Source organism: Lepidochelys kempii, chromosome 25, assembly GCF_965140285.1.
Source record: "Lepidochelys kempii isolate rLepKem1 chromosome 25, rLepKem1.hap1, whole genome shotgun sequence".
Lineage (NCBI taxonomy): Eukaryota > Metazoa > Chordata > Testudines > Cheloniidae > Lepidochelys > Lepidochelys kempii.
The window spans coordinates 17,660,224-17,677,311 of record NC_136404.1 but is presented as its reverse complement, the minus strand read 5'-3'; the positions used below and the strand labels follow the sequence as shown (position 1 = coordinate 17,677,311).

Below are 17,088 nucleotides of genomic sequence, written 5' to 3'. Positions count from 1 at the left end.
GTCCTGCTTCCCACACTCTTGTTTAACGACTACGTCACACACCCTCTGATCTGGGAATGGAACCCAAGAGTCCTGACTCCAAGTACCCTGCTTTAACCACATCACCAATTGCAGAGGTGGCTTTTTAGATGTAAACAAGCGTCCCTAAGGATTGGATTGAGACCCACCAAACTCACTTCAAACGGGGGCAACTAAGCAGCTGATGTGACATGCAATCATTCTGGGCTGGGGTTGGATTCAAACTGGTGACAGGAAGGTGAAAAACCCCCTGAATGAACCAAAGGCAGCAGAGACTTCTGCTGTCATTCTGCTCTAATAACAAAGAGCTTCCCCTCATCTCAACCTCCTGGGGGAAGGGGACAGCTTCCTCACTGACAGTGTGTGTGTGTGTGTTGGGGTGGGGGGCAGCCTGAGACCTCCACCAACCCAGAGGGGGCAATTAGAGACTACCCCCTCCCCACCAAGGGGGGCAATTAGAGATCATCACCACTGGAGCAGAGAGAGACCTCCCACCTCCCCCCATGTGGGGCAGCTAGAGACCTCCCCCACCACTACCAATGGGGGCAGTGAGAGACCCTCCTCCTCCTCCCCTACTCATGGGGGGCAGTGAGAGACACCCCCCTCCTCCCCCACCACTACCCATGGGAGGCAGTGAGAGACCCCCCCTCCCCTACTCATGGGGGGGCGTGAGAGACCCCTCCTCCCCCACCACTACCCATGGGGGGCAGTGAGAGACCCCCTCCTCCTCCCTTACTCTTGGGGGGGAGTGAGAGACCCCCTCCTCCCCCACCACTACCCATGGGGGGCAGTGAGAGACCCCCTCCTCCTCCCCTACTCATGGGGGGGCGTGAGAGACCCCCTCCTTCCCCACCACTACCTATGGGGGGCAGTGAGAGAACCCCTCCTCCTCCCCTACTCTTGGGGGGAATGAGAGACCCCCCCCTCCCCTACTCATGGGGGGGCGTGAGAGACCCCCTCCTTCCCCACCACTACCTATGGGGGGCAGTGAGAGAACCCCTCCTCCTCCCCTACTCTTGGGGGGGAATGAGAGACTCCCCCTCCCCTACTCATGGGGGGCAGTGAGAGACCCCCCCTCCCCTACTCATGGGGGGCAGAGACTCCCTCCTCCCGCACCATGACCAGGGGGGAGGGGGCAGCGAAAGGTTCCACCCCCCCACGGGAGAGGCGTGGCCTAAGGTTTCGGCCTCGCTCGGGCCCCACCCCCGGGTGTGCGTGCGTGCGTGCGTCACGGCTCCACGCGTACGGGGCGCGCCGCGTCGTCGTCCCCGTGCGTTCCGCGTCACCCTGGCCTGGCGCGCGGCTGTGGCGGCCGGCCTGTTCCGCTCCCAGCGCCTCGGGATCGGTCCCGCTGCGGCCCGCACCCGTTGATTCGGCTGCGTCCGGCCGCCCGGCCCAGGGGACGGTTGCTTCGTTGGCGTCCGGCCTGGTGCGCGCGGCGGATCCAGGGCCTCGCGTAGCGCGCTGCGCCGGGCTCCGTGAGGCGAGGCCCCGCCGGCCTGAGGGGGGAGCCCCGCTCCTCGCCGCCGCCATGAGCGTGGAGGCGTACGGCCCCAGCTCGCAGACTCTCACCTTCCTGGACACCGAGGAGGCCGAGCTGCTCGGCGCCGACACCCAGGGCTCCGAGTTCGAGTTCACCGACTTCACCCTCCCCAGCCAGACCCAGACCCCGCCCGGGCCCGCACACGGGGGCCCGGGGCAGGGCCCGCCGGGCCCGGGGCAGGGGCCGCCCGGACAGATCGAGGCACAGGTGCGTCCGCGCTGTGGGTGGCCTGGGCGGCGGCGGCGGCTTCCTTCCGCCGTGGGGGGCCCGGGGAGCGTGGGGCTGAGCGATGGGCCCGCCCCTGTCGCGGGGCCCCCGCCCAGCTCCCCCGAGCTTCGGCCTGGCCCTGGGCTGGGGGTTCCCCCGTGGGCGGCCGCGGCAGCGCGCCCCGGAAAGGAGCCCCGCTTCCCGGCCCGGTGCGGGCCAGGCCGCTCCTCTGCAGCTGGGCCTGAAAGCCCTGTCCGCCCTTAGCCCGGCCAGGGCTCCCGCCGGCCCAGGCCGGGGCACCGCGCCCGCGGGCTGCGAAGATTTGCGGGCCAGGGCGGCACTGGGGCCGGTGCCCTTTTCCCCTCTGAACACACATGGCGGGCACGGGGGAAACCCTGCGAAAGTGTCCCATTTCGCGGTTGCATCATGAAGAATTTGTGACTTCCTGCGGTAGCGAAGTGTCTCTGTGGGGAGCAGCTGGCTGAACCCTATCTAGCTTTTGCTGCTCGTGGAAAACCAGGAAAAAGTCCGGTGGCATGTCCCCTTCCCTCGCTGAGATTTATTTTGAGGAAACAAATTCTGGAAAACATTTCATGTTTCTAAACTATTCCTCCTCTCTCCCCCCCCCCCCATTATCCATCTTTTCCCATGGCATTGTTGCTAAGCTGGTTTATTGTGGGTTTGCATGTGTGTATGTGCCTGTCAACACAACCTGGGATTGAAGTTTAGAGACTTTTAAAATGTAATGGGCAAAATAGAAAATGTTTTTAGGGAAATGTGATGGCAACGAATATACCACTATGCATTAACCTTGTGTAGTGTCTTTATTGATATTGAAAAAGACGGGAAACCAGGATTTTCTTGGAATAGTGAGGGAAAGAAAAGAGGAAGTTAGTGGGATTAGGCAGTTTCCACGGTATGCATCCGATGAAGTGAGCTGTAGCTCATGAAAGCTCATGCTCAGATAAATTGGTTAGTCTCTAAGGTGCCACAAGTTCTCCTTTTCTTTTTGCGAATACAGACTAACAGGCTGTTACTCTGAAACCAGTGGGATACATGTACACAATAAGAAAATGAGGACTTGTGCACCTTAGAGACTAACCAATTTATTTGAGCATAAGCTTTCGTGAGCTACAGCTCACTTCATTGGATGCATAAAGTTTGAAATACTATAATTGAGGGTAACATAAATTTAGGTTTTATGACTCTGTATGTGGGAAAAAAATTACATTGCTGTTTTTAAAAAAACCTGAAGCTTCAAAATTGCTGTAATACTTAAAAAGATCACAGAATATGCAAATTAGTCAACTGCATGGACAAACTTCATAGACAAGCAAATACTGATATAATCCCAATACCAACAATGAGCTGTTTGTAAACATGTAAAAATGTACAGATTAAAATGCAAATTAAAAGGTGAATTGAAGTGCTATTAAAATAAGTTTAAGATCCCAATTCAAGAATACTATGCGGACTTTCATTTCTCCCTTTACTTATGAAGACTTATATTCAGAGTTCTGTTCTCTCCTACAGTTGTCAGCTGCCTAAGGCAGAATTGGGGATACAACTCCCTGAGCTGTTTTAGGTGTTCTTGATGTGTTTTACTGTAAGAGAAACCCAGATTCCTAAACTCAAGTCATGGCAGTTAAAAGGATTCTCAGTTCATCTTTATTGGTCTCTTTACTCTGTTATCAGATCTTAGCAAAAACCCAAATTAGATATATATATTGAGACAGAGGATTTTTTTATAGAAGATTAATAAATAAAAGAGGTGGAAAGAGTAACAAAATTGCATTTTTTCATGCTTCACTTGGTTACCATCTTATCCACATGCTGTTTGTATATAACCTTCTAGTTAGATTACCTATACAGTAATCTTCTACATGTATAGAAATAATCACACATCCTACAAAAGAGAACCATACTAATATCATATGTTGTCCTCCCAAAAGTTTTTAAGGTCTTTTGTAAGATTCTAAATAAATTATACTTCGTAGTTCTATCACATCTGCTTAATATTCCCTTCAGATTTTTCTGGTTAGAAGTCTTACAGGTGCTAAAATTCCCTGACTGAGGATTAATACCAAATACAGTTTCCTTTAAATATGTGGTTAGAAAGGAAAACAAATGCAGAAGTTAAAACCTATGTGCAGTATGTTTAGGTACTAACAGATAAAATCTGTAGCCATCCTGTGGAAAAAGTTGTTTTTATATCTCTTTAACAAGCTGCTGAAACAATGTCTTTAAGACACTTTTACAAACTGTCATATTTTTCTTGATACTCATTTTGCCTCCAAATACTTGTTTCACAGCTTGATTCTTTTTTAGATGTTGTACAGGCAATGTTCCTTTTGAACCACAACATAGCAAGAACTATAGCAAAACTAAGGAGATCTAATTGCGTTATGTAGCTGTCCAGTCCTGTACATTTTAGCAGACTCAACTTGAGGTCATATAGATTGGGGTCTTTCCCAAAGGCTTCTGGGAAATATTTTCCTGCCTTAAGTAGATACATAAATTTGTAATCTGCCTGTGCAGGAGAAGTAACTAAAAATATAACTTATAGGGCCTGAAAGTTGATCACTTTTAAGTATTTTTTCACTTCATTAAATCCAGTTTAATCTTATTTTTAAATATGAGCACATTGTTTACTTGCTATGGAGTAATGTTCAAATGTCTCCCTAACTCCTAGGTGTTAGGAGGGGAGAGAGTTAAATATGTTTCCTTCACCCACTCTTCTAACAAAGTATGGGCAATTGATTCTTCTCTCCATCATGACTTTCTTCCTCTAATGTATGGTAAACCATGAATTTGAGCATTTGTTGAAGTCGGGTGGTGTCCCACCACTGACAAAAGGTATAAGGGGGTCAGCAGTGCAAAAGTAATGGCCATACTATTTTTTCTTGCCAAAAGTCAGCTGCTTCAACCAGCCACCTGTAGCTCATACATAATTGGCCTTTTTAGATGCACTATGATGTTTCTGATTTTTTCACTACAGCTTCTATTTGCTGTCTTACCCCGTTGTCTCTTACAGCTTGTTTGTTTTCCATTTCCCCACTCTTCACAGTATTCTCTAAACTAGCATTTTAATTTGTAATGTTGGCATAAGTAAGTTAATACTTACAAGTTTTTGAAGGTTAGTGTAGACAAGTCACACTCTCTCTCTCTCATGTGCTAAACTGATTGAGTGACTACATCAGGAAAGGAAGGATAGTCCAGTGGTTAGGGCTCTAGCCTAAGACATGGAAGATTTGGATTCAATTCTGTGCTTTACCAGACTTCCTTTGTCACCTGGGGAAAATCAGTTAGCCTCTCTGGCAGTTCCCAATCTGTAAAATGGGGATAATAGTTCTGCCTCACCTCAGAGGGGTGTTTCTAGGATAAACATTAAAGATTGACGTCTTCGGGTACTATAGTAATGGGGGCCATGTAAGCACTTACAGTAGAAAAGTAGTGTGCCTTGTCTACGCTAATTTTTAAAATACGTAAGCATGTTAACATCAAACCTTATAATATGCTAGGTAGACAAAGCCCAAGTGCCCTAAGATTTGTACATCTTACTGAGAAACCATGGTTTGATTGCTACCATTGTCTGTTTTGTGATTCTCATTTTCTGTATCGTGTTAAACTTAGATTGTGAGCTGTTTGGGGTTCTCTGTTTTGGTAAGGTACCTAGCACATTTCTGGGTGCTTAAAAAATAAATACTCATGATGGGACAGTACGCTGTCCTGTCCTGGGGACAACAACCGTGCTGTGCTGGAATGGGTCTTCCACCCAGTACATAGCCCTGTAGCCTGAAATGAAGCCTGTTTATGTGAATGCTGGAAGAGTTCCATATACTTGTTTAAGTCATTAATGTTTATCCCACTGTAGCTTTAAGCTTGGTACCTATCTTATAAGTGGAAGGGCAATAAGTGGATACATTTCGACCTATGTCTAGATCAGGGGATTGCCAGACACTGGTGTTTTTTTGTTGTTTTCTTTCAGAAATTTAGAATGGCACTTCCATGATATTTTGTTACCACTGACTTGGGAAGTAGTCATATATTCAGGAGAAGTCTCTATTCAAAGAATCTTTCAGCTACTTTACCTAAACAGGATAATGCGCTGTGTAATTTTCTCCTGAGTCTGATAGTGTTGCTGATTAGTTTTGCAAGGGAAGAGAACAAAAATGCTGAAGGACAGACCAACTCTTTTGTGGTGTCAGTATTTTTGTCTAAGCTCCCATCTTTCAAAATGTTTATTACTAGGGTGCTAAATTCATTTTTTAAGATGAACACAAGACTTCTTTAATAAGCAGTTTGTGCCAGATCCTTAACAATATGTATATAGGCTAAAATTACAAGAAGGTTTTGAAACAGTAGTTGAATCACTTCCTTATTACTTGCCTGCCAAGCCCTGAATCTAGGCTACTGATTGTACCTAGCAACAGGTGACATCACGCAGCTCCGTATGATATCTTGGGTGTAGCTGACATGGTCAGTTGTTGCAGGAGTACGGCACAACTCTGCTCTTAGCTGTTGAAATACTTTTAATTTCAGTGCCCTTTAAAATGAAAACCTGTACAGTTCCACAGAAGCTAATTATCCACTTTGACATCTAAATTTATATAAGCAGCCAAACAGTCTGATTACAGACAAGGCAATTGACAAGTTTAATGTATAATTGCTTTTTGAATTTAGGCCATTTACATTCATAGTGCACCAGTATGTGCTCATATTTGTACTGTAAGAAATTCAAATTATTTGAAGATCTGAATACGCTTTTGTCATGTTTCATGGCCCATTAATGATATTTTACGGTTACAAAATTGCTCTATATATTTAAGGAAGTTACCGGTTATCATCTTTTCTATGTCTTCCAGGGGACTGTTGTGCAGTCATTTAGCTGATGAAGTTTGAATTTGTCTGTCTTTGGAGTCAATCCGACATGCTGTTGTTCAGTATTGCAATCCCTGTGGCCACTGGAATTCTTCTTTCCTCTGTGAACCTTGATTCCTCATATAGCAGCACTCTTTAAGCCCCTGGGCTGACTACAGATCTTTTAAATACAAGCAATACTTTGAGGAGGTAGTTACACTAAAGAGCCATACTTTTAGGTTGGATGGAAGGTGCTTGGTCCTGTGCCTTGTACCACAACCTGATATATTTTTAGCTTGCAAGTGTTAGTCCATTCTAATTTGTATTTTGTAAATTAGAATTTACTTGATTTTGAGATTAACTCTGGAATTGGGTGTTAATTAACTATGGGGTACTTGGATATCTAGATGAGAGGCATGCAATGAAGCAGATTTATTTTGTTCTAATTTTATGTAGCTTTTGCAATACTTCTAGAAAAAAATAAGGCTGCTTCACTGAGATATGTAGTGTTCAGACAGCACTTTATCTCTTAATATGAAGTCTAGAAAGAATGTGCCTCCATCACTCCTTGGTCTTGGTTTTGCTCAGACTGCAGAGAGGTTTATTCAGAAAATCCTTGAGTTTATTAATGGGGACAACAAAAGTCTGAAGAAACTTAGAAATGAGGTCAGAAGCCAGCATTTTTTGGATTTCATTTTTTTAAGGTTTACCATCTTGTCATGAGGATAGAGGTAACGAGTTTCTCTGTGGAAATGCATATTTCATTGCCTAAGAGAACTAAAGAAATAATTTGAAGGTGAAAGTAGATATCAAGAATAGACTTTGCGTTAAATGTCTGACATGGTAAACACATTAAAATATTAAATTAATATCCAAATTGTGGGCCTCACACTGACCAAATCTTAAGCATTAAACTTCCCTTTACTATGACATTCAGAGGCAAATACTTGGCATGCATTTGCCTGATCCAGTCTAATTAACCTAATCCCCATAGAAGAATTTAATTATATCATATGTCCCTTGAGAGTGTCTTTCTTCTGTGGAGTAACTTTAGTCAATAGCACTGTTCCAAAATGTTATGTTGATTAAGCCTATGCTAATCAATATGCTCAGATTGTGGTGTTTGTTTTCCCAGACTTCATACCTGAAGGTGGATTTGGGATTAAGCAATATTCCTCTGTGTTATTCCTTGCTTGCCTGTGGCATGATCTTTCTTACAAGATGATAGGTCAGATACGTGGGTGGGGTGGACAAAACTTTTTGGGACATACATCCTGGCTTTGTTTCTTTTTCTTTTGTTTTTCAATATATTAGCTGAGCCAATTTGCATGAGTGTGTGACAAGCTAATTATTTATCTGCTTTCTAAATGTTATAATTGACACTGAAATTAAACTAGAGCACCTATAACTAACTCTGTGTGGCAATGGCTGCTTTAATCTGATACACTGAGTCAGATTCTTTTCTTGATGACCTTCATTACTAGTAACAGAAGCACCCAATCCTGAAGCACCACAGAGATGCTGGGAGAAGTGGTAATTCAGCTACTGCATTCTAAATATCCCTGAAAGTATTTTATTGCATACGTTTTCTTTGTGCTTATCTCCAGTGTTTGAGGAGCTAATGTGACATAAGCAAAAAGGGACAAAATATATTTGTAGCATGCATAAGATTGAGATTTGGAGCATTAACTTTGCTCATACACATCCTGAGTCAGTGATGCAGAACTGCATGGTAGTGGTGAATAGTGCTCCATTAGTGAAGGTGTAGAGCAGTCACTCTTGTTGTACAGGCTTTGTTGTTCTGGATCTTTGAAATCATGTTTCTCTGAAACTTTGTAGACAGGCTGTCTGTTCAGACTGAGTCTTGCATAGTTTGTCTTGGATTTTTTTGTAGTGATAAAAAGGCATTATTTGGGTTTTGAATTGGAAGAATCATGAAATAGCTAAAACAAGCTTGAAAAAGTCTTATCATATATAGCAATTTTCTTACCAGTTCTAATATGCACAGTATTTTGTGATGCAGTATGTTATATAGCTAATATTACTGCATTTGTGCATTAGGTACTTTTTGTTAAAGAGCATCAGACACACTCAAGGAGAGCATTGAATGATGATCTGCTTAGAAACAATTTTTGCTTAAATCTGTTTTCTGTACTTCTCATTTTTTAACTAGACTTACAAAAACAGGTTATTTTTGTTTGAGTTCATTTACTCATTGATGTCCTCATGTAATGGAATCAATAATTTTGATGTGCCAGACAAAAGATTCTGGCCTTGTGGGCCAGTAACAACAGAAATAGATATTGGGGGGAGGGAGCATAATTTGTTGTTTGATTAAATTCTGACTATGGGCAGAACAGCAGCCCATCTATATTCTTAAACTTTCCATATTTATTTTATTGGATTGTTCTAGCATCTCTCATATAGACTCATATCAGTCAATATTTGTTTTGTTACCACTGTATACTTCAGTATTATCCTTTCTTACAACTACTTTTCTCTCGAAATTAGACCCTTTCAAAAACTTGTTACATTATCATAAGCACTTGTGAAGTAGATTAGTGCCCCAACCCCAGTCTTTCTGGCATGGGGTATAATTTATAATTGGGGCATTGACTATATAACTTGCTATCAAATTTCTTTTTTAGGTTAATGGTCCTGATGGGATCCTCCAGAATGGTGCAGTGGATGATAATGTAGCTAAAACCAGCCAACTGCTTGCAGAATTAAACTTTGAAGAAGATGAAGAAGATACCTATTACACCAAGGATCTTCCTGTGCACGCTTGCAGGTAGTCTGAGATCTGCATGAACTTCAGAGGGAGCCTCAATTAGGCTTAAGTAATCACATTGAAAATTGTATACATCTTAATGACGTTGCATACCCAATAAATATCAAAAGGACACTGGAATTGGTGTAAATATGTAAGATGTAAATATATCCTGTTTCACTGTAGCCAAACTTAAAAATTAATAAGTTTGAGAGCCATTTTGTACACCTTTTAGTGAAGCAGTTCCTTCTTACCCAACATAAATAACCTTCTTTCTGCCTTTAAATGAAGCAGCAGTCCAGTGGTTAAACACAGGAATGGAAATAGGATTTTAGCTTTAATCCTAACTCTGCTGTTGATTTGTAACTTTTGGGAAACTAACAGATTGAGTCAGTTGCTTATCTGTAAAGTGGGGATATTTACCCAGCTTTCAGGGGTGTTGAAGACCAATTTAATGGTTGTAAAATGTTCTGAAGGCCTTGGATGGGAGGTACTCTACAGAAGTGACCAACTGAAGTCTTGAGTCCTGTGTAGTAAATACACAAATGCTCAATTAGCATACAAGCAACAGGTACATAGCTTAACAGTACTAGTCCACTGCAGTTTCTGCATATTGTAACACAGTATCATAGCAAGGAATAGTGCTCTCTGGCAAGGCACTATATACATAATACGTGAGGCAAAGAACGCTTTCATATAAATTCAGCTGCTAAAATATTTATCTCAATTAAAACTGGGAGATGTTTAATCTCAAAATGAGAGTTTAGTTAGTGAAACTTGGATGGAAGTGTCTGAGGCTGACTTGGTGGTTTAAAGTCTGAATTGCAGAGCATTACAAAGATTCTGTCAAAATGAAAATTAAGAGTTTGGAATAATAGTTTAACCCATCTCACACAATTTCCCTAGTGCCGCCTAGTTGCCAGTTTCAGCTTACGTCTATAGTTCAGTGAATGGTCTGTGCGTTTTTAATTGTACATTCCCATAAATAGTTACCTGATTATTTTTACTTTTCCCTCTTTGATTTTAGTTACTGTGGTATCCATGACCCAGCTTGTGTGGTTTATTGCAATACCAGCAAGAAGTGGTTCTGTAATGGGCGTGGAAATACATCTGGCAGGTAAATGACTAAATGATGGAAGTGGCAATAATAAATTCTGTTTGTAGAGAAAAACAAATTAAGTTTCTGATGCAGCCTACTTCATTTTCTCATGTGATTGTTGACTCCAAAAGAATGTTGGCTTTTAAACATCCACTTGAGCTTTTAACATGCACAATTAACCTTTTTTAAAAGAAATTTACTCTGTGGATCTGCATGTGAACTTTTAGCTTCCTTCCCCACCCAATCTTCCCATTATCACCAGCACATACCAAGGAAATTATCACCTCCTCAGTCAGTGACTTAGGAGAGTTGTCTGAGTGAAGCTAGCCATAGTTTCTATGGCCATTTGTCTACTGCATGAACTTTGTTTCCTCTCCCCTGCTGATGCTCAGCAGCATCCATAATTGCTGCTCTTGCCCTGCAGTTGATCTGTAATGAAGCCCCTGATTTAACTACTAATTTTTTTAAAAAAATGTGTGTTTTCCCTGGGAGCCAAGTCATTCCTTCCCATCTGTCCAAGGGCTTGTCTACGCTTACAGCTCTGCAGTGGAGTAGCTGCAGCACTTAGGAAACACCCTGCCTATACCGGGAGAAGTTCTCCTTTCAGTGTAGGTACTCCACCTCCCTGAGAGGCTGTAGCTATGTCAATGGGAGAAGCTTGCCTGTCGACATAGCACTGTTTTCACCGGGGGTTAGGTCAGTATAATTATGTCACTCAGGCATGTGGATTTTCTACATCCCTCAGCAACATAGTTATACTGACATGAATTCCTAGTGTAGACCAAACCCTGGAACAGCACCTTCTCATCAGCTGAGTGAAGTGCTGGTGGTTAACTACTTCTGTTGGCAAAAATAGCAAGTATTTGTAACAGACATTCTTTGTGTTTAGTGCCAACTGATCTGTTCTGTTGTTTTAAATTAGGATTAAAACTGAGTCTAGTGGCCAGAATTGTTTTCTGCATTAACTGCATACGAACTTGTGTGTGTTCTGGTTTCAGCCACATTGTAAATCATCTCGTGAGAGCAAAGTGTAAAGAGGTGACTCTTCACAAAGATGGCCCTTTGGGAGAGACTGTCTTAGAGTGTTATAATTGTGGATGTCGTAATGTGTTCCTCCTTGGCTTCATTCCGGCTAAGGCTGACTCAGTAGTCGTATTACTATGCAGGTGAGAGAATCTCTTTTTTGGGGGAGTTCAAATAAAGGCTAAAACAGAGTAGAATTTGATGGGATAGCCACATGTATTTCTAAAGGGCAATACTTCCTGTTTTCACGTAATACCAAAAATATTTCTTGCATTCTGAGCTGTCATCGGGCAGTTTGTGGGTGAGTGCTTAGGCTTCATGTATTAAATAACATTTTCCAAGGCATATTGGAATAAATACGTTTTCTTTTATTCTGGGAAATCATCCTAGTTTTATGAAGGGAGTCTCAGGCGGTGAGTCTTTCCTTTCATTAAACACATTAAACTTTTGAATAATTTTATGTCCGATATACCAAAGTAACACTTCTATTTGGAAGCTGGCACATTAACCTCTAACTAGAGTGGTGTACTGTGGTTCAGACTGACAAGACTTCTCTCAGCCCATAAGATTACAGCTGTTTAAGAGCAGAGTAATCCTATATTAAATTGAAAATGGTCCTATAACAGAACATAGTCATGAAATAATTGTCTCTACTATATCTGATGAATGCTATAGCTTGTCATTTATCTGGCAGTAGAAGATCCATTTCTATGGTAAGCTTCTATTCTCTTATTTAATTATGTAATGGCATATTAGAAATAGTCCTCTGTTTCCGTTCTGTATGCCACCCTAATGAACAGTAACTGAATCAGAGGCACACTCTTAGGAACTTGCTACCTTAGATGCTAGGATTGTCAAAGTGATGCAGTATCATTCATGAATATTTTGAGAGCGCTCATCTCCATGATATCATAGTGGCAAGTGCAGCATCTAATCATTGTGGCCTCTTGGCCCAGTTTAATTTTTGAAAATATTGAAAGATTTGACTTCAAAAGCATAACTTCACATGGGTAAACTTGTTTTAACACTTGTCTAATTTAATAAATTCATTATCAATATCTTGATTGTGCAGGCAACCGTGTGCCAGTCAGAGCAGTTTAAAGGATATTAATTGGGACAGCTCACAGTGGCAACCTCTTATCCAAGACCGCTGTTTCCTTTCCTGGCTGGTAAAGATTCCTTCTGAACAGGAGCAGTTGAGAGCACGTCAGATTACAGCTCAACAAATTAACAAACTGGAAGAACTCTGGAAGGTATGTGCCACTCTAAATTAGGAATGTGTAGCCAAATATTAAACATTCTGTGTATTTAACCATGATGGAAGAGACCTCCTTATTAACCATTTGTATTATGCCATAGGTTTACAGAGCATTTTACATTCATGCAGACATGTTCCCCACACCGACTTTACCATCCAAAGTCTTGACAAACTGGACATAGGATAGCAGTTCATGAGAGTGAGGGTTTGGGAGATTACTAATCGGATGGAAGAAAGGATTGTTTGGTTAATAGTGGATAATGCTTTGGGTTCTGAATTTTTGTTAGCAGTCTGCATTTTTGAGTAGATCACAAAATTCCAACACACTCGATCATTTAACATTGAAAGGACACTGCCAGTTTAAACTGTATTTGTAAAACCAAATTTCCTTACCTGTATTAACATATTAGATTAAAGTTCAGTTCTACTCTAAGCAATGATTATATACAAATATCTGAGTAAGGAGATGCCAGTCTGCTCTTGGTATTCAGTCTTATCTAACTTCAGTGACAAACTTTTACTTCTAATAGCAGTTCAGAGACAACCCAGCTAAGGGAGAGCAATTTTAATGAGTTTGCACAGTTTTAATTGAGGTCAGAATTTTGCCTTAGGTCATTTATTATTGATAGTGGTGTCTGTCCCAGAGAACACAACTTAACTTTCATGTCCAAGTCCGAGCTTGTGGGGATAACAGTTTAAAAAACAAACAAAAAAACCAAAGCTGGTAAATAAGAAACCCAGTGATGCTGTGTTTAGTCACTTTTTAGAGGACTGAATTTTTAGTCTGAAACAGTTTTTAAAATCTACTTTACTATCCCTGTACTGTTCACTACTCTTATCTCAGCTTTGACAACGAAAGTCTGGTCAACTTGACGTTGTGGATCTCATGCCTTAGAACTTAATGTACCGTTTCTCAATTCTAGGAAAATCCATCTGCAACCCTTGAAGACTTGGAAAAACCTGGTGTTGATGAAGAACCGCAGCATGTCTTACTTAGATATGAGGATGCTTATCAGTACCAAAATATTTTTGGACCTCTAGTCAAGCTTGAAGCAGATTATGACAAGAAACTCAAGGAGTCCCAGGTAGTGTGATTGAAACATTGAAAGATGCTTATTATTTAGTTATACTTAAGCAGTTCAAATTGATAATATGAAACACCTGGCTCCTAACAATAGAAAAGAGAAGATTTAAGTGAAATAAACGTAAGGCTCTTTACTACAGTAGCAACTGTCACCATTATCATTACTTGTACCATAGGAGGTAGATGGAAAATGATCACACAGAATTTAAAGAGCTTGGAGGCGGGGGTGGGGTGTATGACAGAAAGCAACAGTGGTGCTACTGGGTTTTGAAACATGTCTGAATCCTTAGTCTCTCCTTCCTTCTTTGAGAGGGAATCTCCTTCTTAGTCTTTAGAGAATGTGATTCTGTGGAGGACATCCCAACTTTGAGAGAACTATTACCAGTTTCATTGGCATTCTGTTGGGTCATCTCCTCCATGGAACCACACTTGCCTATCTGCCAGTTTTGGATTTCTCAGATGGGCTCCAAGCGGAACTTAGGGTGTCGTATGGGGGCACATAAACACCTGGCATATGTGATTAGCGCACACGCTTATGTACAGTGCCTGAAATTCAACATCTTTGGGGCCAAAAGCAGCATTCTTGAAGAAACAGTAAAGAAATTGGAGATGATGGCTCAGTACCTCAATGGTGCCAGTTGCTGGTAAGTAATTCAGTTTTGTAGAAATACAGTTGTTATGCAAATGGTATAAACTCTCTAAGTGTTTGTAAATATTTGGCTGTTCTGAGCATTACAGAAAAGGAGGATAGTCAGGAAACATCTCTGGTACAATTCTTTTAGAAAGTAAAAGATGCCTTTTCTTTACAACTTAGACCCAAGATAACATCACGGTGAGATGGGACCTGGGCTTGAACAAGAAGAGAATTGCTTACTTCACTTTGCCAAAGACTGACTCGGGTAATGATGTCTAAGTTATATCTTCTTAGATTGTTTTGAGCTAGGTGTGTTGTAACCAGTAAGTAACATAAAAATTGCATACAGTCTGATGGTCTGTCTTGGGGTATAGAACAGTTTTGTTACTTTTGTTTTTGTTGGAGGGTTGATTTACCAGTACAGACTTCAAAAATAACTGCTTGAATGTTCTTCTGTTTAGATATGCGTCTTATGCAGGGAGACGAAATCTGCCTGAGATATAAAGGAGACCTGGCCCCTTTGTGGAAAGGAATTGGTCATGTTATTAAAGTTCCTGATAGTATCCTTTACTTTTTTTTCCAGAGATGCAGATCATTTCACTGACACAGCTGCACTGTGACTTGAGTAGTTCATCAGTTTGATCTCAGTGATACAATAATGGGATTGAGGCAGTTCTTCAGAGGAAAATGGAGGTTTCTGTTGCTTCCAGCCCAAATTAATTCTTTCACTCATGCACATAAAGTACTTGTTACCTTGGGCAGGTCGCTTAGTTTCTGTGTGCCTCAATTCCACATCTGTACAATGGGGTAATAGCACAGCCCTACCTCACAGGAGGGTTGTGAGGATAAATACATTAAACTGTGAAGTGCTTAGACACTACAATAATGGGAGTCCACAGAAGTACCTGAGATGATCTGCCCACAGGAGACAGGAAAAGAGGAAGAAAGGAAATTAACTGCTTTAATCACTGTCCAGCTGATGCCCACGGATCTGCTTATATTTCTACTTTCCAGTATTTTTAAAGTGGAAAAATAAATTCCAAATTTATAAGATAAATTACTACTTAACAAGGCTCTTCAGATTATGGTGATGAGATAGCTATTGAGCTGAGGAGCAGTGTTGGAGCACCTGTGGAGGTTACTCATAACTTCCAAGTGGATTTTGTGTGGAAGTCCACTTCATTTGACAGGTATGTAAACTTACTGGCATTCAGAAAACATTTTAGAGTCCAGCAGGTGTTTGACAGAATCAAAACACTTTTTCCCAGAGTTCAATTTGAATTTTTACTGGGGAGGAAGTACTTCTGTATCTGTTCCATGAAGTTCACTTCCAGAAAGAAAATGAGGTGCACATACCAAAACTGGGAGCATATAGGTCCTTTGCTTCAGAGAGAGCTATTTTCTTTCTGAGTATTCTGTTTAGAACTTGATCTGATCTCAAAAGCATCATTGAACTCCTCATTTGTGTACCTCATTCTGAATGCACATTGATTTGTATCATGAATATTATTAACATAAAAGAAAGGGGAGACAAACCTTTTCTCAAATTTCATCTTTTCTGGTTATTCTCTAGAGCTTCAGTCCATTTTGGATATGTCTTCACTGCAAGTGAAGGTGTGCTTGTAGCATGAATAGGCATACCCATGCTAGCTTTAATCTAGCTAGCACTGGTAAAATAGTGAAGATGTGGCGTCACCGGCTTTAGAGCAGGCTAGCAACCTAAGTAGGTACTTTGGGTTTCTTTTGGCTAGCCTGTTTGTTCTAAAAACACCGTCACTTTGCAATGAAATCACGTAACAGTTCAGTCGCATATAAGTATCCAGCTTTGTCTCTAAAACCTTAACGGCTGAAAACGGCAATGAAATCTGAACTGCAATCTTTTAGTAATCATTGGGACAGTAAAGTCTTCAGACTTTTATTTACAGAGTTCTGTGAGCCATGTGTGGCTGCTCCGAAAGAAAGCTTTAACACAACTCTTCCTCAAACCCTGGGGGGCGTCTGGAAAGTAATCTTAACTATCTGTAGTGGTGTTTGCCTTCCTTGGAGTTTTTCCTTCTTTGGAAACACACAATGGTTCACTTGCATAAGAACATAGGGAGCTCAGTGTTTGCTAGCAGAATGACAGAAGGCTAACTCTGTTTGCCAGGCTGAAAGTGTTTTGTCTCCTCCCCAACCTGCTTATTAAGCTAATGGGTTTTTGAGTTTTTTGTGTCTTGTACCTAATTAACCTCCACGTTACAGAAGTTTGAGGATAAATACATTTAGTTCATGTTTTGTGATCTGTGTTTTCACTTGCAGAATGCAGAGTGCTTTAAAAACATTTGCTGTGGATGAAACTTCAGTTTCTGGCTACATCTACCACAAACTGTTAGGTCATGAGGTAGAAGATGTGATTATTAAATGCCAGCTGCCAAAGCGTTTTACAGCACAAGGACTTCCTGACCTCAACCATTCTCAGGTAATCCTATCTTTTCTCTTGTCAGCCATAATTTCATAAAGGATTTACATACAAGGATTATAAACTTGAGTGAAAAAACTATGCTTACCTACTTTAAGTACAAATGATATGCTAAAATAGCAAAACTTTTTTCA

The 17,088-nt window shown here is 41.6% G+C and overlaps 1 protein-coding gene across 2 annotated transcripts in view; it reads left to right on the top strand.

Moving 5' to 3' along the window:
* The first annotated feature begins 1,270 nt into the window (after positions 1-1,270).
* The window catches only part of UPF1 (UPF1 RNA helicase and ATPase), a 28,146-nt gene continuing 12,328 nt past the window's right edge, over positions 1,271-17,088 (top strand). Inside the window, exons 1-10 of one of the 2 annotated variants that reach the window (XM_073323805.2) lie at positions 1,271-1,768; positions 9,277-9,419; positions 10,426-10,515; positions 11,496-11,663; positions 12,593-12,773; positions 13,702-13,863; positions 14,677-14,761; positions 14,958-15,056; positions 15,569-15,686; positions 16,795-16,954. In XM_073323805.2, coding sequence (XP_073179906.1) covers positions 1,550-1,768; positions 9,277-9,419; positions 10,426-10,515; positions 11,496-11,663; positions 12,593-12,773; positions 13,702-13,863; positions 14,677-14,761; positions 14,958-15,056; positions 15,569-15,686; positions 16,795-16,954 — 1,425 coding nt within the window. In that variant the 5' untranslated portion in view covers positions 1,271-1,549. The remainder of the gene's footprint in view (positions 1,769-9,276; positions 9,420-10,425; positions 10,516-11,495; positions 11,664-12,592; positions 12,774-13,701; positions 13,864-14,676; positions 14,762-14,957; positions 15,057-15,568; positions 15,687-16,794; positions 16,955-17,088) is intronic. The other variant, XM_073323806.2, reaches the window with a different exon arrangement.